A 27,513-nucleotide genomic window follows, 5' to 3' on the forward strand; every position below is an offset into this window, starting at 1 on the left:
CCAGTAGTATGTCTTGCTTACTTTCATGTGGGTTCTGGGAGCCAGGCTCTTACAGACTGAGTAATTACAACGTCCCTAATTGAGTCATCTCCTCAGCCTCCTTCTCTAGCTCCCATGTTCCTCCTCTTGCTCTCTTTTCTTTCTCTCTTCCCTACTGGCTCCTCTTACCTCCCAACTATATTTGCTCTGATAAGCTGAGCTGTAGCTCTGAGCCTAGCATATGGACAAGTTCATTTGCCAAGGATGCTTGGCTTAATATTGGAGGCTCCTCTTCCCAAGGCTTTGCTTAAATCCACAACGATACGAATATGAGAAGAGAGGAGCCTAGCAATTATGAGCGCCTTGTGAATGCCCCATTCCTTTTGTTGTTGTTGTTGTTGCACATCATTTCTTCTCTTGGCATCCCAGATAGATTTATTTATTTTTTTTTTTTTTAGATATAGCTGACTCTACCGCTTCAGAGGGTTGGCATAAGGTCTGTGGAGACAGAGTTTCTAAGGAAAAGCAGCTTTCTCCTTTGAGACAAAGCCAACATGCTTCCCATCTGACTCTGATCAAGGGAGAGCATTGAGGTGAAGATAAGAGTTTAGCGTTCAAGAACTGAGTTCACAGTACCGAGTCTATGACCATCTGGGCGGTAATGTGGCTTATTGACAAATCAGGAATCAGGCAGGCAGGGAATAGTTGAAAACTATTTATAGTTTTCTAAATTCATGGAACAAAACGTAACAGAATAATAATTTTTAAATTATCCTGTCCCCAAAGTTAGTCCTTCCTCCACCAAGATGGATTCATCTGGCCATCGGTAGTCAACAGAATGTATTGGAGCATGAGACCAAGTCTCTTGTGTGTCAGTCTCTTTCCCCCATGTCCCTTTAGCAATGTGCTGGCACCCGTCCCTCTGCTGGCCCAAACAGCCTGCAGGACTACGATTTACCAGCACTGATGGCTGAGTGAACATTAAATATGTACCAGCACAGTGTATGGGTCCTGCCTGCTTCCTTGTTTGAGTGCAAGGGGTCTCATTATTCTTCCTGTAGAGACTCTTGACTGCAAATTAGATCTAAAGAAAGGGTTAGCTTGCTATTCTGTCAGTCCTGAAGAGTCACCTCTTAACAGCAGAGAAGTGAAGGGAGCTAATTTCCTTTCTTCTTTACTCAAGAGCCCATAGCCTTTGCAAAGAATAAGACCAGTGGTACAAAGGTGAACTTTTTGCCATTGATGTTTTCCAACCCAGTCTCTCTGGACCTCTCATGGGATGTGCCTCCTTGCTGAAGGTCAGTACCCACCCCCACCCTCCTTTATACAATCCCTAGCTTCAGGCTCTTCAGCTGAAAAGGCAAAGGGGCCTTTCCCGTGAGCTTCAGACCTACAGAATTGCAGGCGCTGACAGACTCATGACTTTGAGGGTTTCTTCTCCCTATCTCTATCCACTGTGCTGGACCATCATAATGAACTCATCAGGGGAGTATTTACTGATTGCAAGATGGATCCAGCGTGGCTGCATTATTTCTTAGGGACTAAAGAGACCCATCATCCCAGATAGGATGTATTTGAATGTAAATTAGTAATGTTAGGAAATGCCAGTGCTCAAAAGCCTTTTAGGCCCTCTGACACAGGCAAAAAAAAAAAAAAAAAAAAAAAAAAGAGTGCATCATGGCCTTATTTTATTCTTTTGCATGAGGCTGGGACCTATGTGAGAAAGTAAGGGGGATGGAACCCACAAACTTTTACTTGCCTTTAGCCCTGTGGCAAGTTCATGTACTATTGAGCACATGGGAAGTAGTTTTTTGAAAACGTGTATGTATGTCTCTGTATTGAGTGTATATCATATGTGCCCACAGGAGCTAGAAGAGAGTGCCTAGAGCCATCATGGGTGGTCTCACATGGTCATCTTCCAGCACTGCCAATGCCTTTAATCACAGAACTGTCTCTCCAGCCCTACAGATTGTGAACTCTAAACCTCACCTCCTGAAAGTACAATCCCCTTTCTCTATGAAAGAGGAAGAAGAGTCACATATTCTGAACATCTGTGTACTGAATGTGACAGCAAGCATTGTTTGTGTGTTGGGGAACAGTCAGTGTGTGTGTGTGTGCATGAACATGTGTGTGGAGGCCAGATGCTATTGTCAAGTATCAGTTGCTCTCCACCTTGGTTCCTAAGACAGGGACTCTCACTGAATCAGGAGTTCATTGATTCAGCAAAGCCCGCTAGCCAATGAGCTTCAGGGATCCTCCTGTCTCTGTCCTCCTGGCCATGGGGAAATAGACACCACCAATGTGCTGCTCTACTTCTTACCTGGGAGCTGGTGATCCAAACTCAGGCTCGCATGTTTGCATGGTAGGCATTTTCCTGACCAAGTCATTTCCTCCACCCACAGCTGGCCTGTGGATGATCTAGAGCGGTGGGCATCAGAGTGCCTAGTACGCAAGGCAAGTAAGGCTGACAGTAGATAGTGAAGGACTGGAAAAGGGCTTGGCTCCAAGATGAGGCTTCTCCCCTGCATTTGACTCACCCCATGAGCAGAAAGGCCAAGGTTGTTCTTGGCTTTAGTGTCTGCTGTGTCTCACCACATTAGGTGGCATAACATAACCACAAAGCTGGTGGCATAAGTCAGCATTTATTTCTGTCCAGAACTCTGTGGGTTGGCCTGACTGTTTTGCTGATCCAGGCCACATTTGGCTGATCTCAACTGGACTTACCCAAGCTTCTGCAGTCACCTGCTGGGCTGGCTGGGAGTGATCTAGTACTGCTGGAGTTGGGTCACACCATCTCCTCCTATAGCCAGCCTCAGTGTGTAGGTAGAGTTCTCAGAGCCTAGACAAATTTTTATCCCGTCTGATTTTGCTAAACCTAGGCCCTTAATCACAAGCCACAAGACTAGCTCCTGTCACTCAGCCATGAGTATCGTTGGCTGACACCACATTTTGCTGATGGAGCCAGGGCCTTATCTCAGCTCTCGGTAGTAACCTCTGTTTTCTTTGCTATGATGAAATACCTCAGGCTGGGTACTTTACAAAGAAGAGGGGTGCGTTTACGTAATTTCTGGAGGTTCAGTGACGTGGTGTTGACGTCAGTGTGGCTTTAACGAGGATGAAGAGTGTAGAGAAGAAGGCTCTATGACAGACTTTATGACAAGTGAAGGGGGAAAGAGAGATCAGCTAGCGGGGCAGGAAGCTTGAGGAAAACATGTGAGACCAATGGGAATCCTACAAGAATTACATTAATTGCTCTCAAGGCACACCTTAATAACCTCAGGCCTTCCCGCCAGGTGTTGCCTCTCAGTGCACTGCACCAAGCTTCCACACTGAAAATCCTTAGGAAGGCAGAACACACTAAAACTATATCCAAACTGTAATAACCTCTTTTTGGTACATGTGTTCCTGGTTTCAGAGGGGAGAGGGTTAAAAGACAAAGCTATTTATGAAGATCCTGGCTGTTACCAGATCTACACAGGAAACTGTGTGGTACGTGGAGGTGACACCTGAGCTGGAGAGGGAGGCAGGAGGAAGAAGAGAATGCCGGATGCAGGAACAGAAAGGACAGCTGGATTCTTGGAGGACAAAAGTGGACAAGGCAGTTCCAGAAAACATATTTGAGAACTGGAGGGAAGCAGAAACAAGTCTAGAAGAAATATAAATCAGGGATGAGGGGACAAACAAGGGTCCCCAAACTTTGGGATCCCTTGGACCACATTCATCCCGCTATCGCTTGGTAGCCAGGACTTGCTCAGGCCGCTCTCTCCAGCAAATAATTCATGAGCCTCCACTAAGACAGTATATTTCCCTAAACACTCATCCCCTGAAGCTGCTAGTGTAGGAAAGATGAAAATATCTCTTAATGTTTAATGAGGCCACTGAGCAGGGGTTCTATCATTATTTCACAGTAATAATTCTGTTGCAGATCTCTAGGCTTAAAGAGAGTACCAGCCTTGTTTTAGGGTTCCTATTCCTGCACAAAAACATCATGACCAAGAAGCAAGTAGGGGAAGAAAGGGTTTATTCAGCTTATACTTCCACACTGCTGTTCATCACCAAAGGATGTCAGGATTACAACTCACAGAGGGCAGGAACCTGGAGGCAGGAGCTCATGCAGAGGTCATGGAGGGGTGCTGCTTACTGGCTTGCTTCCCCTGGCTTGCTCAGCTTGCTTGCTTATAGAACCCAAGACTACCAGCCCAGGGATGGCACCACCTACAATGGACCCTCCTACCCTTGATCACTAATTGAGAAAATGCCTTACAGCTGGATCTCATGGAGGCATTTCCTCAAGGGAGGCTCCTTTCTCTGTAGTAACTCCAGCTTGTGTCAAGTTGACACACAAAACCAGCCAGTTCTAGCCCAGTACAAGAAGGGCACTCACTTGAGATCTGAATTCCAGGTGCAAAATCCAGACAGTATGAAGCCTTGGTTTAGGTTTCTTTACTTCACAGAGCTACTAGGGAGGTTGAGGAGGGGGTTTGTAAGCCTGCTTGCTGACCCCCAACAAAGAGGATCTGCTGAACTTTAAAGAACTGTAAATGGGAATCCATACCTCTACTCTATCTTCCTCTCTAAAATGTGTGGAAAGAAAGTCCAAGGGGACATCTTGGAACTGATCTGTTGGTACTCAATCTTCTGGGCTTCTCATCTTCCTCATGAAATGGATAGACTCTTAGCAGACAAGGACCCTAAAGATCTTTGAGTGTGACAAGGACCAAGCTACAGGATATAAAAGATGTCCAGGTGACCAGTCATGCTTAGAATCCCAGCACTCAGGTATCAGAGCCAGGAGGATCGCCCCAAGTTCAATGATAGCCTTATCGAAACAGCAATCTCCAGGCCAGTCAGGGCTACATGGAACTTTTATTAAAACTAAAGCGAACCAAAACAGTGATTAAGTGCTCAAGAAGCTAAAGGTACTGAACCTATTGGATAGATCATGAGTCAAGGTAGTGTATGGTACCAGAATGACCCCACCCACTTACACCTTCCTCCAGAATCAGCCAGACACTGCTTTAAACACACACACACACACACACACACACACACACAAACACATACACGAATGTATGCACTCCCAAATGTACTCGTGATGTCTTCACAAATTATCTCTGTTTTGATAAGCTCTGCCTCAGGTCTCTGGCCATATTCTTGCATGTTGACCATGGTGAGCAAAGGGCAGAGCTAAAGATCTGATTACCAGAGGACAACTGAGACCCCAGAATTCCATGAGCAGCCCCTCCTGAAGCAAATAATAAGATACAGCTATATAGGGAGTTAGGATGGAGATATCTAGAAGAGCATCAGTCAGGAGAGAATTCTCTCTCCCTCCTAGTTAAGAAGGAATAGCTATGAGGAAGTACCACATAGCCAGATTTACAGTGTCTTTGTTTTATTAATATCCCTGTTACCATAAAGGGGACAAATAAGGTAGTGACCAGGTAAAAAGTAAGTTGACTTGTTGAGATATAAGACTTGGCTTATGCCTGGATCAGACACTCCCTTAGAAACAAATAGTTAAAAACTCCATCTGCCAATGAGCCTTCCACTGTAGGTTGCTATTTGGCTGTTGCTCTTTACTGTTAGTCACAGGCTATGGACAGATCTGTGGATTCTTGTCTGTCCCTGCCTGGCCTGGTCTAAAATTACCAATCTGAGTCCATAGAATTCCTTCTGGAAAGGGGGGAAAGGCGTGGTGCCGTGGGGAGCTCACCTCATGGTAGGTAAACCAAATGACTATTCCCATCGCTGAGCTAGAAATGAGCTGGGACTCCCTTACAATCCACAGAAGGAGGCAGGGCCACAAACAGCTGGAAGCATCCTGGATTCACACTGGCTCGCCAGCACCAAGTCCAGTTACTATATGTTCCCCCTGCTTTCTTCTCTTGGGAAGGAAGGAAGAGGAAGGGATACGGTTAGTCCGGATGAGATTGGACCTACTATCTATCACAAAATTTCCCTCGGGCAGCTGGAAGCCCAATAGGACTGACCAGCATTGGGCTGTGGCAAGGCTCCATCAAGGACGCCTGTGAACATCTGCTGTTTATTTGTGGTCTCTGACACATTCCTGAGTTGTCGAGAGCCACTTGGCACTTTCCTAGCCATTCAGAAATGGGTATATATTGACAGTAGAATGTAGTATCTTAACAATCCCTGAACCGTTTGCAGATGACCTGTGTCTCTGGGGATAGTTGGCTCAGTGGCTTGTTTTAGGAGTGCTGGGGTTCACAGGTCATTGCATCTGTCCACTTTTTTTTTTAAGACTTTCAAAGCAAGTAAAACTTTATTTCCTTCTGTTTCTGAGCAACTGCCTTTTTTTTTTTTGCTTATTTTAACATCATATTTTAATTTACTCTTTGAGAATTTAATATGTTCATATGATGTATTTTGATCATGACCCTTCCCGGTCCCTGCTTCCAGTCCCTTCCACGTCTCTCTCTCTTTCTCATCCCTCTCCCAAGTTCATGTCTTCATTTTTATAGCTCATCAATGGAATCCAGTCAATGCCCTACAACGCATGGTTGAGGGGCCATCCACTGAAGCGTGGCTAACTTATCACACTCATAAAGAAAACCGACTCTCCATCTCTTGGCAGCCATCAACTGCCAATAGCTACTCAGCCAGGGGTGGGGTTTATGAGCTCTTCCCATTCATGACTGGCTTGAAATTGTACAGACGCCAACAGTTGCTGGGAGTTTATGAGGACAGTGGTTTTGCTGTGTCCAGTGACACAGTTTGGCCCTAGCCTGCCTCAAGCTACAGCTCTTGTCGTCTTTCTGCTCCCTCTTCTACTAGGTTACCTGAGCACTGGGTGATGGGGCCATGATATACATGTCTCATTTATGGCTGACCATGTCACAAATACATGTGCTCCACATCTGAACCAGTGCCCAGCTGACTTTGTGAGTTAGAATCATGAGTTGTCAGCTGTTAATACCCCAAGCAAGTTCAGTCCTGCTACGTCATTTTTCTGGCCTTTGGGACTTGCTGTCCATTGACAAAGACCAGGCTGTAACATTCCGTTTGCTGGTGTGGAATCCAGAGGCTTCAGAAAGCAACCAGAAGGGAAAAGGAAGAAAATATTGGTCTATTATTTTTGTGTGGTGCTGAACATTTTAAGCATTTAATATTTTTCTAAGCATATAAATCTAATATCTATTTTATCTGGAGCTCACCAAATATCATCTGACAAACCAGTGCAGGCTTCTCCCACACATCCTAATCAGCCTTCTAAAACACAAACAGAGGCTTATCTGAAGGATGATCAATACTGGATGAAAACTGAGGGCTGGTGACTAATCCGGAGGAGGGTGAGTTGACAGAGGACTTTAGCCAATGTTTACGGAAGCTATTTGCTCAGATTTTATCAGGTGATAATTGTACATCGATATTTATTATGAATCCTCCAGATGAAAACCCCACCCCAAGGAGGTCGGGGCAGAGCTGGGGTCTGAGGATCTGAAGTGGCAATGTGGTGGTGCAGATTGCTTCTCACATCTCCGAAGAGCCTGTGGGGAGCACCTCACCGGTCTAAATCTCAGGAGAGGAGTCCTAACCACTGCCCCTCCCCCACAGGGACCCCTCCCCCTGCAAAAGGAAGGGGGAGGGGTCTGTGGAAGGAGAGGAGGAAGCTCAGTCTCAGGGTCATCAAGTTCACTGCCTAGTTGTCACTTATCTCCTTTTAAGATGACGATCATCCTGCCTGGTATCTATAGCTCAGAGTTACTGGGGTAGTGCAGTGAGTGGAAACTGGTGCTTGGTTTCTTTATTGGGCTCCGGGGCATGGACCCTGAAAGGTTAGGGGATTCTACGGTCCCAAGTCTTAGAAATAGAACTCAAGCTGGACATAGGTGGCGGCACAATTTTAATCCCAGCATTTGGGAGGCAGAAGCAGGCGGATTTCTGAGTTCGAGGCCAGCCTGGTCTACAGAGTGAGTTCCAGGACAGCCAGGGCTACACAGAGAAACCCTGTCTCAAAAAAAAACAAAAACAAAAACAAAAAAAAAAAAAAAACCCAAAAATGAAAAAGAAAAAGAAAAAAAAAAAAAGAAGTGGAACTCAAAATTTGAACCCAGGTACTTCTGGCCACAGAGCTTTCAACATAAGCAGGGGCTCTTGGGAGATTTTAGAACACAAGATATTCAGACTGGAGGCATGGGGACCATCTGAGACAGCATCATCTAAAAGCTAATGAATGATGCAGAATCCCAATGCTCCCCACCCCAATAAAGCCAGGTTGCATCCACATCTGTATTTGTAAAGAGCTCTTCAGGTGACTCTGGCACACCCTTAAGTGCAGAATCACTTTGACAGATGAACCCAAACATAACATGAGAGTCTCGCCATGAGCTTGTGGCAGCCAGATGGGAGCCTACATTATCCAACAAATTGTGAGAACCTGGTGGTGTGGGTAGGGGCAGTTGTGCACAAAAAAGTGTGCAAGGGAAACTGTGCAAGGGCAGAGTGTCAGGAAGTCTCTGTAACTGCCTTCTTATCATATCCCCTCATGAGAAAATCCTAAGCCCTCCAAGAGAGTATTTCTTGTGTGGATAGCCTTACTTTTGGAAGATGGCATGACACATTCTCTTCCTTCCTTCCTTCCTTCCTTCCTTCCTTCCTTCCTTCCTTTCTTTCTTTCTCTCTCTCTCTCTCTCTCTTTCTTTCTTTCTTTCTTTCTTTCCTTCTTCCTTTCCTTTCCTTCTTCCTTTCCTTTCCTTTCCTTCTTCCTTTCCTTTCCTTTCCTTTCCTTTCCTTTCCTTTCCTTTCCTTTCCTTCCCTTCCCTTCCCTTCCCTTCCCTTCCCTTCCCTTCCCTTCCCTTCCCTTCCCTTCCCTTCCCTTCCCTTCCCTACCCTACCCTACCCTGCCCCTCCCCTCTCCTCTCCTTTCCCTTTCTTTCTTTCTTTCTTTCTTTCTTTCTTTCTTTCTTTCTTTCTTTCTTTCTTTCTTCCTTCCTTCCTTCCTTCCTTCCTTCCTCCTCCCCCTCTCCTTCCTCTTCCTCCTTCTCCTCCTTCTTTTCCTTCTTAATGAGAGAAAGACAAACCAGGAAGAAAATCTTTGCCAAAATTGACATGCCCCAACAGTTTTCCCACCAGACGCCCCTCTACTCCTGCTGCCCTTGGAGGATACTGTCAAGTCTTATTTACTTCCAGAGTGAGTCCTCTTTGCTTCTGTATGGAGCATAGATAGTGTCCTCAAGTTAGGTGAGGGAAGCTTCAGTTTAACACCACTGAAGCTATGCAACACTCCTAGGAAGCTTAGGACTCTCTCAAATCATGGTAACCTGTGTTTTCATGTCTCAGCATTGTGACTGCTATGAGCCGTGTTATTTACCCCTTATGAGTCTGAGAACCATGCGTGCTGACTAGTTTTATATCAACCTGGCACAACCTAGAGCCATCTGAAAGGAGAGTGTCTCGACTGAGAAAAATGCCTCCATAAGATCCAGCTGTAATGTATTTTCTTCATTAGTAATTTATGGGAGAGGGCCTAGCCCATTGGGGATGGTGCCATCCCTGAGCTGGAGGTAGTCCTAGGTGCTATAAGAAAGCAGGCTGAGCAAGACATAAGGAGTAAGCCAATAAGCAGCATCCCTCTTTAGCCTCTGTATCAGCTTCTGCCTCTAGGTTCCCACCCCGCTTGACTTCCTGCCTTCACTGCTTCTGATAGTGATGTAAATAAAACTCTTTCTTTCCTAAGTTGCTTTTAGTCAGGGGGTTTCATCATAACAATAGAACACAATCTAAGACGAATTGGTAGCAGAAGTGGGGTGTTGCCATAATGACCTAACCATGTTCATTTTTGGAGGATTAGGGGAAGACTTTGGGCTAGAAAAGCCATTGAGTACTAAGAGCTCAGTGCGATGCTCTGTAGGAGTCAGGAAGTTAATGATGTTGAGGATAGTGCAGATAATGGTCTGGCTTGTGAAGTTTCAGAGGGAAAATACTAATTTCCTGAATCAAGGTATCATTTGTCCCCATTGTGCCAAGTATAACTTATAGCCCTACTCCAAAGGGTCAGTTAGGCATATCAGACAGAGTTGGTCACTGCCTTCTAAGAGGATGCAGACTTAGGAAGAGCATTTTATCCTGATGGATAAAGTAATGTCCTGGTCACATATTTCATTCACATGTACCTGCTCACATCTAAGCACATGGTAATAAACATACCTAGGACCCGAAAGGCTGTTGTGATTTTGGTTTCTTTTCCTACTCCCAACCTAACACACACACACACACACACACACACACACACATACACACACACACACACACACACCTGTTTTCTGGTATTGGCTTGTCTTTAAAGTGGCCAAAATAGAACTGACTAAATCAAATTTCCCATGATTTGCTGTTGTTGTTTGTTGTTGCTATTGCTGCTGCTGTTGCTGCTGCTACTGCTGTTTTGCTTTATAAATGTTTAGATAGACAGCATTTGGATTAGGATGCCTTCATCACCTTGACTCCCATCCTGTTCACAATGTCTGGAATCATGTGAATTGTAAGCCTTGTTTTGTGTGTCTGGAGAGAGTGATTTCAGCCCAACTGTTCCAGAAGGTGAATGTGTAAAGGGCCCTACCCTCCTCCCCCATACCAGTTCTCCATCTGGTGCATGGCTTCTTCACCTCTTTCACCACAGCTGACTTCAGAGTTAAGCAGGCACAGAGGGATGGGAGTAAAAGAGAAAGGAAACAAGTTGAGTCAGATCCATACTAGACTATGTGAAGCAGCCATGGCTCTCCTTTCTTCCAATCCCCGCTTGCTAACTGATGTCCTCCATCACCAAGATGAACTGGGTTGGCTTGCTATTGACATGTGGGCAATCCATTCAATAAAGCTGAATAGTTTCCATCCCCTCTATGACTTGGTCCATGTTTTCAATGGCTTGCCTTCCCTGTTGGGTCCTCCCAGTACCACTGACTCCTCTCCCTTTTCTTTTCTTCTTTCCCCTGAAGCATGCAAACGCAAAGAGCAAGAACCAAACAAAGACAGGAACAACTCGCAGAAGAAATCCCGCCTGGTGTTCACGGACCTCCAACGCCGAACACTCTTCGCCATCTTCAAGGAAAATAAGCGCCCTTCGAAGGAGATGCAGATCACCATTTCCCAGCAACTTGGGCTGGAGCTGACCACTGTCAGTAACTTCTTCATGAATGCCCGGCGTCGCAGCCTGGAGAAATGGCAAGATGACCTAGGCACAGGGGGTTCTTCATCCACCTCCAGCACTTGTACCAAAGCATGATGCAAGGACTCTCCACCTGGGCACAAGTCATCTCCAAATGAGGACAACACATACCAAAAACCAAAACCAAAAACCAAAACCAAAACCAAAACCAAAACCAAAACCAAAAAAAAAAAAAAAAAAAAATCACAAAGACATCAGATTCTTAGCTGGGGCCCTTCACTGGTGACTTGAAAGCACAATTCTCTTGAAACTTCTAATCTAGCTGTAATCATAGGCCAGGTGTCCATTTTCTTTTGTTTCATTTTAAATGGCTACAGAGTCCAAGTACACGCTGAAAGTTAATCTCTTTGAACCAGACACTATCCTCTGAGTATGCTAAGCATCCCAGAGACCCAAATGGGGCCTTCTTGGAGTGAGTTAATCACAGCACAATGTCAACCAAGTTCAGTGCAGCTGTAAGCATCAATAGCCCTATTCAGGCCCTGTCAACCTCTTGCTAACACTAGTTTCCTGCAAGTCATAGTGGATATTTGGCCTGAGTATAGACACAGGATTCCAAAACACTACAGAAGAATTTAACAAGAAAGGCCTCATTTGCTCCCCAAGTGCTTAGCCTCTTTATATCACAGTACATTAAAAATTCTCAGCCATAACATTACAAAAAAAAATCAGAATGGTAATTACTGAGCACAAGTTTTAAATATGGAAATCAATAAAAAAAATCCAAGGACATGTTTTTCCAACTCAGGCATCTTTTCATTGGATAGTTTAGAAAACTTTGATTTCAGTTTACGATTTTTCTTTTCTTTACCTCCTGGAAATCTCATGTGGTCTTCTGGATCCGTCAAAAAAAAGTCAATTCACTTGAGCTCAAAGTATCAAGCACAACGAAGATATACAGAAATAAGGAAGGCTCTGGTTTCAACGCATCCAGTTTGACAAGGCCGTTTACATCAGTCTTTACTGTTGTGAAGTCATTAGGGAATTATTGGGAATATGGCTTCAAGCACATTTTGCAGGTTGTTACAAACTCTGTTTGTACATTGCGCAGATGCACACTCAGGAGGCCAATTTAACTGCTACAGTACAGGAGCAAATGCATCATTTAAGAAGATCTAGATTTTTTTAGATCATTACTGTGCCCTTGATTTACAAGTCACCCAGGTCCTCCTATGTGCATTACAAGTGTGGTTTGTTCTTGTTCTTGCTGATCCGTGTTGTTCCCTATCGCATCCCATTAGTTGGGATGTCTCTATTGTTTTCTACAAAGAAACAGTTTAATAAGCCACTTCCTGTCGTCTCTTCCTAACTCTCTTCCATTGCTGATTCATCCTTATAATACAGCTGACAGAACCTGGAGAGAACACAGCACACCAAAGAAGCAGAATACTGCAAACCAAAGACATTTGTTACCTGCCATTTTCTAGCCTACAAATACTGTGATTACTTTTAGAGATCAGAGCACCTCTGTAACTCCGAGTGGCATTCGGCTCTTGTCTTGGGCTCACCACCTGGCTGAGCAGACCAGCTACATCAATGACATTAGCCAAATATCCGGGCAGTGACTTCGCCACGCCAGCCCTGGTTGGTCACCTTCCCATAGCAAGTGAAAGAGGGCCCACAGAACTCTGGGAGATTACAAAGGTCACTATGTGCATATTTACCAGTGAATGGCCCCAGGTGGGCACCAAGGGGTGTTCGGAGCAAGCCAAAAGCTTCGATGACTCTTTACAGACACTTGAGACTGACTTTTGTATGAATTGCTTAATTGAAACCAAAGAAACTTTTTTTCTGCACCTACTTCTGCAACAAACAGAACTGTCCCATTGAATGAGTAAATGGTTCCACCAATCACTGGAAATCACCATCAACAGAAAAAGCACGCTAGAATGAAAGAAACAACAAAACCACCGAAGACACACTGTGTTCAAACAGACCTTTTGGGACGCTCTTATTTTTTATTTTTTTATTTTTTGGAAGCAGATTTGAAAGAAAGGGTTGAGACACAAATCAACAGACGAGCCTCAATGGCTGCTGCTTCATATGACAACTCACTCGGTAATCTTAACGTTGAAGATTGTCTTTAATTTGTGCCTATGCAGTTTTTCAAAAGAACATGGAAACAGAGCAACAGAAACCTCAACAGCTACAATACCAAAGATGAGGATTCTCACACCTTTTTGTCTCAGTTCATTACCTTCTTTTGCCTGGCTAAAATACTTATAGCGTCATTGATCTGTACAAAGGTAATCGATTTTGTTTCTTTAAGCAACAAAAGGAAAGGGTCATTTGTTTGATTTTATTGTTTCCCTTTAGTTTTGTTTTATGGCTTTTACCCAACATGGAATCTCCCCCCTACACATAAAGTTCCATGGACTCCAAACTTGAGATGTCGGGATACTGAAAGGTGTCCCTTTCTCTCCTCAGCAGAGCATGGGAAATACGATTGTCGCTTGAATGTCTGTGGCTTAACCCTTAGACTTGGTTGCTTCTGTGTTCAGTGTTGTCATTAGGGGAGGGAAGGGGAGCAAGGATCAGGGGTAGGAGTCTAGGTGATCCGCCCTTTCCAGAACCAAAGAATTTATAGAGAAATTTACAACCTCATCTTCATGTGATTGCCACATGTTAACAGGGCTTCATTTGGGGGTGGGGAAACATGTAAAAAGAATCGCCAGTTTCTACTTTTCTATTAGCTTTTTAAAAAAAAAAGATCAGCTGTAAAGTTGCATTTCTAAAGAAAGATATATAGATATATATATATTAAATGTACGAGTACACGTATAGATTAACCCGCATTGGTGACAACCCAAAATTTTTGTTGTCCAACTATTTGTTTTCTCGTATGCACCATTTGTTAAGCATTCATTTCACAACTGTGCTCATTTCTCATGCCATTCCAGAGTTAAATAGCCACTGTGGTTGTCTGGCAGTATTCATAGTTCTATGTAAGTTTATGGTAAAAGTTGAAAGTCCATTTAAGCATTTCTACATGTAACCTGTTGATGAATGGATTCATGATGTAAGTGGGTTTTATTTGTAGTCATCTCTATCCTATGCCTCAACCATGATAAGCAAGGTTTATCCATCAGACTAGCTCAGAGCTGTGCTGCTGGCAGTAGGGAACTTACCATCTATCATCATTGGGAAGGCTTGGTGATTCATTCCCATCTGTTGTGGAGCAAAACACCAGAAATCCATTTTCCAGTAGATACCATTATCCACCAGAGTATTCTAGATTCCTCTCAGTGAGTAGATCCAACCGAGGCTTCTCCTGGGGAAATCCAACTTCTATTGCAATAGGTCGATCAGGTCTCCTCGAGGTAGTAATTACCAGTTTGCACTGACAAGCTTGAGTGCAACCATAGCTGGCACTGGGGTCGATCGGGATTGTTGAAGGGAGGTATCTCAGTCCTGGAGAAAAGGCATTCAGTAGACTGTGAGGAGAGTTCCAGATTCCTGTCCCTGGAGAGCCGCATCCTCTGCCTTGCCTCTTTATTCACCCAATGTGGGCAGTTCTGTGGTGGGCACATCATATCTAGAGCTGAGAGAATAGGACCCTGTGTTATTTTTCTAATTTGTCCTATCTAGGGAGTGCTCCTTTCACTTTCCCCTTGTTCCTTGCTTATAATCCATGAACTTATGGTCAAATGACCAAGAAAAAGCGTATTTCCTCAGAGGCTTGCTCCCATTTCAGCTGGGTCAGATGAATATTAACTTGGATCTTACTAAATGAGTCTTTGTGACTTGTGGACAATGGAATGGGTGGTTCTGCTTGAGTACAGACTGCAGAACAAAGCATCTTGCTTTGGTTAGTGACTGACACTAATTAGCAGCATTTGAGGCTTTGCATCCTTGGAAGATGATGGCATGAAGGAAAAAGGCAAGAAATCCCCTCTAGGAACTCTTGATAAATGTCTTTTCTATCTCAGAGAATACTTGTGTTCAAAAGTTGCTTATACACACACATACACATATAATGTGTATACACATTATATGTGTATGTGCATCTGTACACATATGTATCCAAATTTCAGGTCATACAAAGTATCGTTTTGCTAGGTAGCTGAAAGAAAAAGTAGTATACTGAAAGGTTATAGAATTTAATCCACTGTCTTTTCTCAAAGCCTTTAAATTTTTTATTTTAAATAACAGTCTCAGAGAAAATAACCATTTGGACTTGAATATAGCCTACAGTCTACATTCTTAATCCAAAAAAAGTTCCAGGCTTCTGCCACCATCACCAACAGTGGGATGCTGGGAAAGAATAGTTCACAAGCAAATTTTATCTTCATAGGGTGACAGAAACCCAAAGAATATTGAGTGAAAGATATATTTTTCCTTAAGCCTTCTTATAACTAAGCTCTATTTTTGTTTCCCATGTGATTTTAATGATTCTAAGATTCAATTCCCTCATTCTTAGAATTCTTTTAAAGGACAGCTAATATATTAAAAGTACAATGACAACAATAAAATTGAATTCCAGTATTTAAAAGATTTCCCCATAAAAAAAAGAGTATTTGGTTTGTACCACATAGCGGTACAGGCTATTCTGAGGCAGGAAGGAAAGATCAGAATTGGATACGTGGTTTCTGTTTTTACAAAGGCTCTTAGCAGCTTCAGCTTTGGGAACCCAATCTCGTTGTCCCTTCAAACTAAAGCATAACAAAACCTAGGAAGGTAAATTGAATACACACAGGCATGAACACACAAATGTACACATGCGCACACACATTTTCCTAAGGCAAGCAGTGAGTTTCAAAGTCAAATATTAGCAATTAAAATCTAAGTAATCAAACATTATGTTGGGCATTCATGTCTTAATGCCAGGAAATTAAAATTGAATAATTTTCAAACAAATAGTCACTATTCAGTAGGTACAGAAAGTAACCTTTCCTCTATCAAAAATGTTAATGGATGTGTCTGTTAGCTTGATAATATCAAAATATGGAAATACACTTTTGGAGGAAATGGGTCTTTGGGAGCTTGTCTAATTGGAATTTTTCAAAATCTATAAACAAAGTAAGTTCCAAGGTCATTAAAAAATAAATAGGGGCATTAAAAACAGGGAAAAGTAGGAATCTGTGGTTAATGTTGACCACATGGCACAGACACTACTTTGTCAATATCTTTTCTAGATTCCTACCCAATCGGGGCTAACTTTTACTGTCCTGTAGCAATATTAGGAGAGTAATGCTCTGATTCAAACTTGCTAGTCTTACCAGGTGAGTGAGCAGGGAGCAGGTGAAGAAGAAAGGATAGAGCATTTCTGATGGTTATTTGCAAAGCTGAAGAGTTTAACAGTTCTGTGTCATTTGCTAACCGCAGAGACCACAGTTGTGGGGAAAAAAAAAGTCCCACTTAAGAAGAGCAGTTTCCCCAGGTGGTTACTTGAACTGTGGATGTCCTAAGTCCTTTTTTTCTATCAATGCTTTGTTTCTTTGCGAGGTAGGAGGTAAGGGTAGATGGATGGTTAATTTATCTTAGAAAGTCCCAAGTACTTATGAAACAAAACTTAGTCTTAAAATAACATAGGATCATACACACACACACACACACACACACACACACATATATATATATATATATGCAAACCTTTTCATTAGTGCCCATGGGTTTTGCTATAAGTCCACAGGTCCTGAAGTGCCCATTGACCTCAAGTTACTCTCATAACAGCCACAGGGAAGTGAAAGATAAGACTCCGAGCTCTATATCTCTGGACTTTGAGTTAGGTTAGTTGACATTACCCAGCCTATACATTTTTTAGTGGAAAAAAAATGTATGTAGGGGAAAAGAATCACCAAAGGTTAGTCATTCCATGGGAATCTTCCATCTGGCTCCATTTTTAGCAGCAGTCATTTTTACATGGCATAGACCTTGTCCTTGTTAGATAAGTTTGCCTGTCATTTATACAGTCTGTGAGCTTGAATGTATACAGATCTAGATACTTATTTCAACATATACCCTCAGAGTTGACTTTACATCCACGTCCATTGCCTAGAGGTATCTAGACTGTGTACACACAAGTGTGTACAGACGTGCTTAATACATACATAAATTGTAATCTGTTACAATAAATAAATTTAAAATCATCATGCAACATGTATGTGATATTTTGACAATGTACCTTGTCTTTGTTGTTTCTTGTAATGCTGAAAACCAAAGTGTGGAGATGTAAGCGAAGGATCCCCCCCATCTTCATCCATCACGATACTTGAAATCACTTTTAGTTGGGTGCAGCCACGACAAACAACTTTAGGTGGAATGTTGGATATTATTTCACTGTCTGTGTTAGATGTTTAATGACTTTGGTTGAATAGCTTTATTCTGGATCTCTCATAACTAAAGCGAAATCCAAAGACCTTAAAAAGAACAAAAAAGGGGGGAACTGGGGGTGATGTGGAATAAAGTACAAACCAATGGCAGAAAGTGGGGTCTGGTTCCAGGGTTGAAAGAACAAAGGTGTGGTCTTGTGGAGGTTGTGTTAGCTAGTTGGGTGTGTGTGTGTGTGTGATGATTTTTCCTCCATGTTTGTCACATCAAAGTGGTCTTTAATGTGATAAAGCTTTAGACGTTATACTTTGCTGCTTTATTTTATTTAGACTTTAGAATGAAATGATCCATTTTTGTCCACCAAATAAAAAAAGAAAGAAAGAAAAAGAAAAAGAAGACCACCTCTCCCCACCCCTCAGCTGTATTTTAACGTTTCTCTTTCAGTTGTGACCCAACGAGCTGTTAATATAATTAATTTATTTTAATTAGTTTTTGTATGCTAGCATGTAGGATTCGGGTAATTATTTAATTTTCCTTTTTTAGTTTGATTTTACTCCTTGTTCTTATTTATCAAAATCTGTAGCAGTGGTGCATCTGAGATGCAAAACCCTGGCTGCTATACAGCTCTAGTGTAGCGTGCTTCATAAAGCGGTGAACTTCTGTTACAGGGAAGAAACATAGGTTACAATGAAAACGAAAAACAATCTGGGTGTATTTCCCGTCTTGGATTAATTTATAAAATGGTTTAATGGTTATTAAATTATTTAATTTAAGTTCACAGCCCCACTTGGTACCAGGCGAATTTCACCTCTTAATTACCGGGGCCCTCAGAGCCTTTCTATTGTAACTTATTTATTTAACTTATTCAGCATCTGCGACGGATGCGCTGTATAGTTTGCGTTTATTATTTAAAACAACAGAGAGCACTGCGGTTTGTTTGCTGTCAGAACAACAGAGCAGATTTGTGGACAAGCAGTGACTGATCAGCCTGAACCTGCTTCAGAACTCAAGCTGAGATCCAACGTCATCAGCCCGGATTTTCGGGGCTTCTATAAAGGAAACTGGAAAAAAAATTTAATAATAAATAAATAAATAATAAGAAATCGTAAACCAAAAAGAGAGAACCCTTATACTAGCTGCTTCCAAGAAAGAACTCAGTGTGCGTAAAGTAGCAAAACAAAAAAGGGAAAAAAAAAAAAGCAGAAAAAAAAAGAAAAAAAAAAAGAACTGGAAAAACTTTCTATTTGTAGTGAGAACCAAAGAAGGCTACCTCACTGACTTTTTCCATTTGTAATTTTAATCGTGTTGACGACACCAAAGATACCAAAGATTCCTTTCTCTGTGCGGTCTGCATTTCGCTTCTGCTCTATTATGATTTGAGCTCTTCTTTCTGACGTATGGTATGGACAGCCACAGCTCAGACTCCCCCAAAGAAACAACAACGATGTGTGCGGACGAAGGCGGCTGCTAACCTGGAGAGGGATATTTTCTGTGTCTCTTGCATCTGTCTGCTGCCTCCTCCCACATGTTCAGCACGCCAGTTGGGACGCTGCTGTCACTGGGATCTTTAAAGTTCCCATTCCAATTTGGTAGAGAACACTGCTTGGAAATAGTTTGCCATCCTAGCCCCACCCCACTCTGTGTCCTGGAGCTATCACAGGGAAAAGTGTCCCAAGCTACTGCAACTACAGGAATAAGAATTGGGTAGGAGAGCTGGAAGGGACCCTAGGACCCATACAGTCACCCCACTGGGGCCCAGGTTGGAGTAGTTATCTGAATGTAGGAAAGTAGCAATCCTTTAGCAGTGAAAAGAAGCTGTAGTTTATGGATTAATATTTTCATCCTTTTAAGAATAATCTTCACACTCTGACACCCGATACATAAATTATGTATCCAGAGCTGTGTATGATCTTTGCTTAGTAAGGTGGCCAGCCTTGACATTCTAGGGCTTCTTCAGGGGTTCTACCCTGGCAAGCATATTGACTCAAACAGTAATATGACTGTGGAATGCACCCATTACAACATTTTAAATAAAAAGCCTTGCCATCGGTGGGAGGAGAAAGCCCAGTCTTGACCTATTGAGTTTAATTACCATGGCTATTCTAAAGTCAATATTTATCAAGCCAGGATACTTGACTCTCACTTTTGGTAGGTGATTCCTCCTGTCAGCTTTTTATTTTTTTATTTTTTTACTTAACAGTCCCCATTTCATTGCTAAATCAATTCTATTTCCAAGAGAAATGCAATAAGCCTTATGTTGTTTGCTGCTAAAGCGTATTCCTTGCAAATAAAAAATATCTCAAATATCAGATGAATGGATATACCAATTTAAATAACAGTTTAAGTTACTTCTTTCTTTTTTCCCCTTATCAAAACTTCACTGGTCTTCTTTAAGTTCCTTTAGAGTCTATTAAAATGACTAAGTCGTTATTAGGATCGCTCACCAAAGTGATGAGAATGCTAGCCAGTGAATCCTTCTTAGCTTTTGGTCAAGCAGGAATTAGCTACTCGCTGATTCCATTCTCTACTCTACAGAGCTCTTTACTGAATACTGCATTTTTACATTTCACATAATAGTTATCACTGAGCATTTAAAAAGGCTCTTAGATAAAGGGAAGATCAATTTACCCCTCTGTCACACACCAACAGAGTGTAGCCGGTAGAGGAATTTACAACAGACTTACAGACTATTCAACATGCTCCATTTTACCTCTCTTTTCTATCCTTCCCATTAAAAAAAAAAAAAAAGACAGGGTCTTATGTGTTCCAAGGTAGCTTTAAACTCATTGTGTAGAAGATGGCTTTGAACTCCCAATCCTTCTGCCTCTATGTGCTTAGTGGTGAGCTTACAGTTATGAGCCACCATGTCCGGCCAGTTATCTTCTTTCTAAAGTGTGCAAGCTCCATGCCGGCATATGCGAAAGTTCTTTTCTACCTAGATAGACCTCCCTATCAAGGCCAATCTGCAAGGTCTTCTTTCCAAGCAGTTGATCACCGAATTCCTATTGGCAATAAAAATTCCCAGAATACCTGGGAGAACATAAATTCACCAAGCAGCAGGGTAATTCCCCATAAGCAACATCACCTTTTCTGGCCTTCCTACCACTGAGACCCTAGGAGGGAGGATCTAGAAAGAGCAATGGCAGCCTGAACACAGAAAATATCTCCATTAGCAGACCCCTCTTCAGCGACAACCCCCCCCCCCCAGCCTCATGCTTCACTTGCAAAGTGTGACATTACCACGGGACGAGTGCCTTGCTTGAACCAAAGCAACGATTTAGCCAGTCTGGACCTCTCTGTGCTTTTCTTAATTCTTCCTGTGATTACCTCAGCTTCAACTGGGCCTCCAAACAGTAAATTGGTAGGCTTATTGTACTGTGGTGCTTTGCAATGCAACCCTGCAAAGAACAAGATTTGTACTAATACCAAAGGTTCTTTCTCTACGTCTCTTCCTTCTGCCTCCCCACTGTCCCCCCTTTTCTAGTCCCTCACAGTTCCAAAGCTTTAACATGAACCTGGGCATGTTGGCAATGCAGACCGCGCAATTCCTTACCGAATTTTCTCAGATATACCTCATAGATAATAGTGTTTAGAGTAATGTTATTATAGCGTATGTAATAAATTATTCACTGTTTCTTTTGGTAACTGTGATTTAAAAAAAGAAAAAAGGAAAAAAAAAGCTTTATACAGTTTAGGTTGTGCTTTTGTAATAGATGAAAATGTGCGCTTAAAAAAAAAAGAAACATACGTTCTTTTTATTTTTCTTCTCCCCCCACCCCCTTTGGATTTTATTTATTCTGGATTGGGGAAAGTTGCAGAATGAGCCCAAAGTTTACAGTTTCATATTTTGCTGAAGAAACAATCTGTGTTCATTTGCTCTGTTGAAAAAAAAAAAAAAGAAGTTATTTTCTACATGTGTGCTAATTGTTCTGTGTTAACGGTGTAATATTATAATTAGCAACTGCCAATCAGTGCTATAATTTTATGCATGAGGCTAAAAACTTAGCAGTGTGATGCATTGTGGTCTTAATAGCAACATTTTTTCATTTTGTACTAGATCCTTCCCTTTGGTTCAACAGACATTATTTATGCATGGGTGCCTATTGTTTGTTAGCAGTCGTGAACCCTTGTGTATACATTAAACTGTGAACATGTGCACAGTTCGGCCTCAGACAGTGATAATACCAGTTTTCTTGGGAAATGTATTACCTTGGCAAATACCTTCACATCTGTTGGGATTTCAACATGAGTCAGATCGAATCAGGTTTGTATTATGATGAGAAAAGTCACCCAAGTTGGAATTAGCCCACTAGAACCCCACAACTCTGGAGCCTCATAACCCAGATATATCACTATAGATTTTTAATTTCCACTAAAGGGAATCTTAGCTTTATGTTCATGGTCTCAGACCTTTTGGGCCATGTATATGATACAGCTAGTTCATCTAGGCCTCACTTTTCTGGGTTTCCCCTTGGGAATTAGATTCTGTTGTCAGTTCCCAGTAGACATGTACAGAGCATTGACATCAGTGACCCATCCCTGACCTATTTGTACACTCTCCCAGATAACCCCTCCAGTTATCTGGACAAAAAGATGTGGTCATTCCCTAAACTTTCACTCATGTGGTCTATCATACTTTTCTTCTTTAGGGTCTGAAATGACTCTAGATTGATCCTTACAAAGCTATATCTATATTCTAAAGGGGTTTTTGGGTTTGTTTGTTTGTTTGTTTTGAAGACCAATTCACGGAAACCATTTTGTTTGAATTCCCCAGTCTTTGAGATCTTTATCTCAAAAAATATTTTTCAGACCCAGTGGATTGAATGAACATAATATTATAATTGGGTTCTGAGATCCGTTCTTGAGTTTCATACCTACTTCCTATACCAGTATGCTCCCCGTAAAACCCAATCAGCTACCAGGTTCTGCAGTTCTGAGAATGGAGATGAGGAATAATGATGGACTCAACAGTCTGCCATGCAGAATTCTGGAACTCACCAACAGACAGCAGAGCATCGCACATGTCTGTCAGTGAGGATGCTGGAGACATCTTTTCATTGATAACGAGAAGGAACGGCCTTATAAGTAGGCTGCAGTGATGGCAGCTTTGTAATGTAGTCCTTTTTGTTTTCCCTTTTTATTAATCTGCCAAAGATGGAAATGGATATAAAAACTTTAAAATCAGCTTTTGCAAGCCAGTTTTTTGATTGTAATAGTGTTTAATCTTCCGGAAAGCTTTACATATTCCTCTGCAATAAGTCAAGCCACTATTTGTTTGCATTAAGTTCTCCTCTTATACTTACAAGCCCGCAAACGGTTCCTCTTGATGAAGATATGGTAATACCTACAATGTTCTAATGTATTTTGGGTCCAAAACAGACAAAAGGGTGTGTGAGACAGGAGCATGCCCAGCCCCTTTTTACAACAAGCAAGCCTGGGATCTGGCTCACTAGAATTTGCCAAGAAGACTTGTCTTATGAAATTCGAGGTATATTTTGTTATGCTGTTTTATTTCCTTTTTTTTTTTTAAAGAAAAGAAAACTGTGGAAAGTGATATGTTGAATCAAGTGTAAGCTGAGTTTTCCAGACAACTGAAGTAGCTTCATTGTGAATGTTATTTTGTTATTAAAGGGTTTTTACTCAATCTCTGTGCCAATGAATGTCCTTTTCCTTGAAATCACAACCTCGAAATTAGCTCTACTTGACCTGGATTTTCCTCCTGCTGAGGTGTGTGGACCTTGCCTGGGAAATAAATGACAATGCCTAGCCTTAGAAAGTAGGTTTGGGGCACTAGGAAGAGATCTCCATATCTTTCAGCTAGCTTTAAAGAGACCTGGGCCCACATTTTCCAGCCTCAATCTCTTAGGATCCCAACACTTCTCTAAGAACCCATGAGCGAATACCAGCATGAAGGCAGATCCTAATTCATACAGTAAAGGGCATGGTGGGAACTTGGTGGTCTTGTGTCTCCAAGTCCTTTACGCAAGGACTTTCTTCCATCTTGACTCCTGCAAGGGTTTCAGTTACTCACTAAAGCCAGAAAGAAGACTCTTACAGATCCGGTAGAGTTCCCAGTCACCCCCCACCACCCCCACCCCCGCCTATCATTTTCCTATTATCTGCATACATTTACATCTATGATTTTTGAGGCAGTTCCTTGAGAATCAGAGATATGGTTTCCTAGTATTTTATTCCTACGTCACTTTAGCTTCATGGTTCTTAGATGGGAAAAAAAGATCTGTTGCCTTCTTATATCTCAGCAGGGCCAGGCAGGTCACCCGGGCTATTGACTGTGTTTAGGGTCACAGCGACTGAACCTACCAAAAACATGGCCCACTAATGCCTATTTTATTTCTGCTTGAAAGTCCTTTTCAAAAAGTTATAGAACTTGGCTTAGTCTTCCATTTTCCTTCCTCTGGCTCCATTTGGCACTTAGCTTGATTCACCTTAGTATCTATCTAGTCCCCGTTCTTTCTTCAGATAAAGTCAGGAAGTCTGCTATTTGAGAAGAAAGGTTAAGTATACCCAGACCACCCAGTTAACAGTCACATAATTAGAATATACTTCCTTAAATGTAAAATACAACACCCCACCATCACCACCTTGAGTCACTCAAGGCCAAACAGTATGATCCAGCAGTTAGCTCATCATGAAAGATTATAAAGCACTTGGCTCTCACTGGACTTCCCAAAACGAGAATACAAGCATCTGGGTGGAGACGTTAAGAGCTCCTGAAATTTGGAGCCAAGGGCTGATATGACGCAGCAGCAGTTTCTTAGGTTGCTTTCTATCCCTGTCTTCAGACAATATGTCTTTTCTTTTTCCTCTCAGTCTCTAGAAGAGTTCAGCCTCTTCTCTGCAAACCACAATACCAAAGAATTTTATGGGCCCGGGGAATCAGGAACAGACTAACCTCCTAGTGACTTCTCTTCTGCATCCTTTGCTTTTCTCAAAGAAAATGTTCCAGTGGATGATGGAGAAAGATCCTGGCCTTTCCCCCACTCCATCTGTTGCTCCTCTGAATATTTCTACCAGGCCTGTGCTTTATTAGCATAGATCTGCCAGACTCTTTCTTGCCCAGCGAATTCTTACTGCTCCCACCAAAACAGAAGGGAAGACAAGTTCCAATATATTTCCTTTTGCCCAATTTTGTTTTCATGATCCAAATCTGACATTAGGCCTTGGCCTCAGGTATGTCTATTTTTGGTTTAAAAAAAAACACTATTTAATTTTACATCCTAGCTTATATGGCTTTGAGCCTTCCTTCTAGTCTTTTGACTGCTTTATGGTGGTATTTAAAAGTGACTGTCATGAGAGAAAGGAGGAGGTAGGGAGAGAATTTGCCCCCACCTCTTTTTTAAAGTTTGAAAATGGAAGAGACCTATGTTGTCACAGGGGCCGTGACAAGAGCAGGGATGTGGAGTATGGGTCTGCCTGCTACAGACTTGGCTCTTTTTCCTGCTGTGGGTGGTGGATCCAGGACTCTAAGCCTTGAATGGAAACCCAACTCCTAGTCATAGATTTTCAGCCAGATTTAGGGCTGGCCTGGAGACCTAGATCATGCACACACCTCTTGTTTTGTCTATTTGTCTTTACTGGCATTATCTCCAGGAAATCGGAGGTGGGGGACTTTTAGTCAACCCCTTGTAAGTCCCTCTATTCAATCCCTCCTGTGTTGAAAACCAGGAAAACACACTCTCTCTTGTTTTGAAAAATAAAGAAATAAAGAAGTAGATAAATAAGCCCCAACACTGATCCACGATCTTCCTTTTGCCCTCTTAGTTTCCAAGCACGTTAGACCCAGACTTTACCCCATCTCAGACACACTAAGTCACACTGAGCTGAAAGACTTTCCAGGGATAATCAACAGGGTATTTATTCAGCAGCTGCCCTGAAATCCTGGTGGGAGTGAAGGTCACACTTCATTACCGAGAGGGTGCTCAGCCCTCCTAAGTTCCCAGTCCTTTCTTTTTGGAAGATTTCTTTGAATGTTGATTGCATTTTTGTAAAGGCTCATTTCCCACCCTGACGTTTGGTCTGCAATGCAGCTTACACTGGATTCTTTCTATTTTTATCCCTATCATTAAATGGTAGTGCTGTAAATTCTACAATTAATGTCAAATAAACTGCTTTAATTCATTGATCGTGGCTCAGTTTGCTTTCTTCTTTCCTTCCTTCCTTTCTTTCTTTTTACATCGTGTGTGTGCAGGTGTGTTTCTTCTTCCAGCATGTGAGTTCCAGAGATCAAACCCAGGTTATCAGGATTGGCCACAAGTATCTTTACCAGCTGAGCCATCTCTCGGGCCCTTCTTTCTATTTTCACAGAAAGAACGAGGTATATTATTCCTCCCATTGTGGTTTCATAAAAAACAGCAAAGTTGTTCTGCTTGGTACCTTGCAGGATGCACATCAAGGTCTATGACCAACTAACCTGCCATTCTCATTATCAATAAAAGAACTGATGCCTGTCAGTTTTCTTACTCTTCACCCATTAGAACTTGGGAGATAACCTTCTCTATCTGGCCTTGCCCTTGTGCAAATGGTATCACAATGTGGAACCCCAAAAGGAGGATGTATTGTCACCTATGAAAGAATCAAAACACATAGACAAACATATATAGATCTAGGAAGCCTCACAGGGAACCTAGTTCCTGCCAAAATAGATAGCTCACATTCCTAGTGGTTGCCAGCTCCAGTTGGCCCCAGCTGAGTGGTTCTTTGATCTTGACTGTGCTCACTCATTCACAGTATCTGCCTTATATCAGTTTTGACTGAAGTTCACTAGACTAGGATGGGCCTACATTTGGACGACTCTAATTGTTTATCTCTCAGATAGCCGGGCTCAGTTGAATTCTAGGATTCAAAGGAAGCACCAAAAATTCCTTGAGGCCCAAATGTGAAGCTGGTGAGGTCACTTTGGCTGTAGCCTGTTAACAGAAAATATATAAATAAAAAATCAAAGTCCAGCCCAGATTCATAAGGGAGAAATGAGAAACCTCACTCATCAGTGGGAAAGCAGCAAAATCAAGCTACCAAGAGAGGGCTAGGGTGTGGCCATGTTTGCAATCTATCACATTCAGGATTATCTTAAAAGATCTCCCATGGATTAAAATGCACAGCTAAAATTTCAAAACACAGCAAATTCTTATATTTTGGGGGGATTGGTTTTTTGGGGGGTTGGTTGGTTGGTTTTGATTTTTTTCTTGTCTGTTTTGTTTAGTTTTTTTTTTAATACATACCAACCCTCATCTTTATCTGCCGATCCTCCCCCCCCCCCCCCGAATGCCATAGTCATGATCACCCACAGAACTCGCTTGTGAAGAAATGATTTACAGCTATCAGACTTGCAAAGCAGATATCACCTAGTGTGGGCTGGTACACGTTCAAATTAAAAAAGCCTTCCAAACACCAGGGTCTATTTGACAGGGAGAAGCATCTTAGAGAACACATAACCCCTCCCAGCTTGGGTCAAGACTGGTCAAGCCAGACCCTCCCACAATGGCCACCCTTGGTCTCCATAACCGCTGTTGCTCAGAACAGGAAGCTGTGATGGCTGCTGGCATATGTCAAGCCTGAGGATTCCCATACTGGGCTGGTGAGATGGCTCAGCAGATAAGAGCACCACTGACTGTTCTTCCGGAGGTCATGAGTTCAAATCCCAGCAACCACATGGTGGCTTACAACCATCCATAATAAGAAACAAATTTAAAAAAAAACTATGGGCTGGAGCAGGGGTGGGGGTGGGGGCGTAGAACAAGAGGGAGAAGGGAAGGGGGAAATACTGAGAATTCCTAGTGTCTAGCAAGACCCCCTTTTAAAAATAAAAATTAATTAATTAATTAATTCTGAACTCTGAAAAGTTATGCACCATGTCTTAGATAACACAGTAATGGAATAAAGACAGCAATTCTTAATGTCTTAGCCTTTTGAATGGCAGGGGCCCACCATGACACCTAGCTAAACAATTAGCGTTGACAATAGGAATGTGACTAGTAGAAAAATTTTAAAATGTGCCTGCTGTTCTTATAAAAACCATTTATACAGACTGCCATGAACTGGCTGCATCGGTTTAACCAATC

General features: G+C 42.2%; 1 protein-coding gene across 1 annotated transcript in view; it reads left to right on the top strand.

The window, feature by feature from the left end:
- Positions 1–23,078, top strand: part of Onecut2 (one cut domain, family member 2) — a 58,457-nt gene extending 35,379 nt beyond the window's left edge. Inside the window, exon 2 of the mRNA NM_194268.2 lies at positions 10,935–23,078. Coding sequence (NP_919244.2) covers positions 10,935–11,221 — 287 coding nt within the window. The 3' untranslated portion in view covers positions 11,222–23,078. The remainder of the gene's footprint in view (positions 1–10,934) is intronic.
- The last annotated feature ends 4,435 nt before the right edge of the window (positions 23,079–27,513 follow it).

This window comes from Mus musculus, chromosome 18, assembly GCF_000001635.26.
Source record: "Mus musculus strain C57BL/6J chromosome 18, GRCm38.p6 C57BL/6J".
In the NCBI taxonomy this organism is placed as follows: Eukaryota; Metazoa; Chordata; class Mammalia; order Rodentia; family Muridae; genus Mus; species Mus musculus.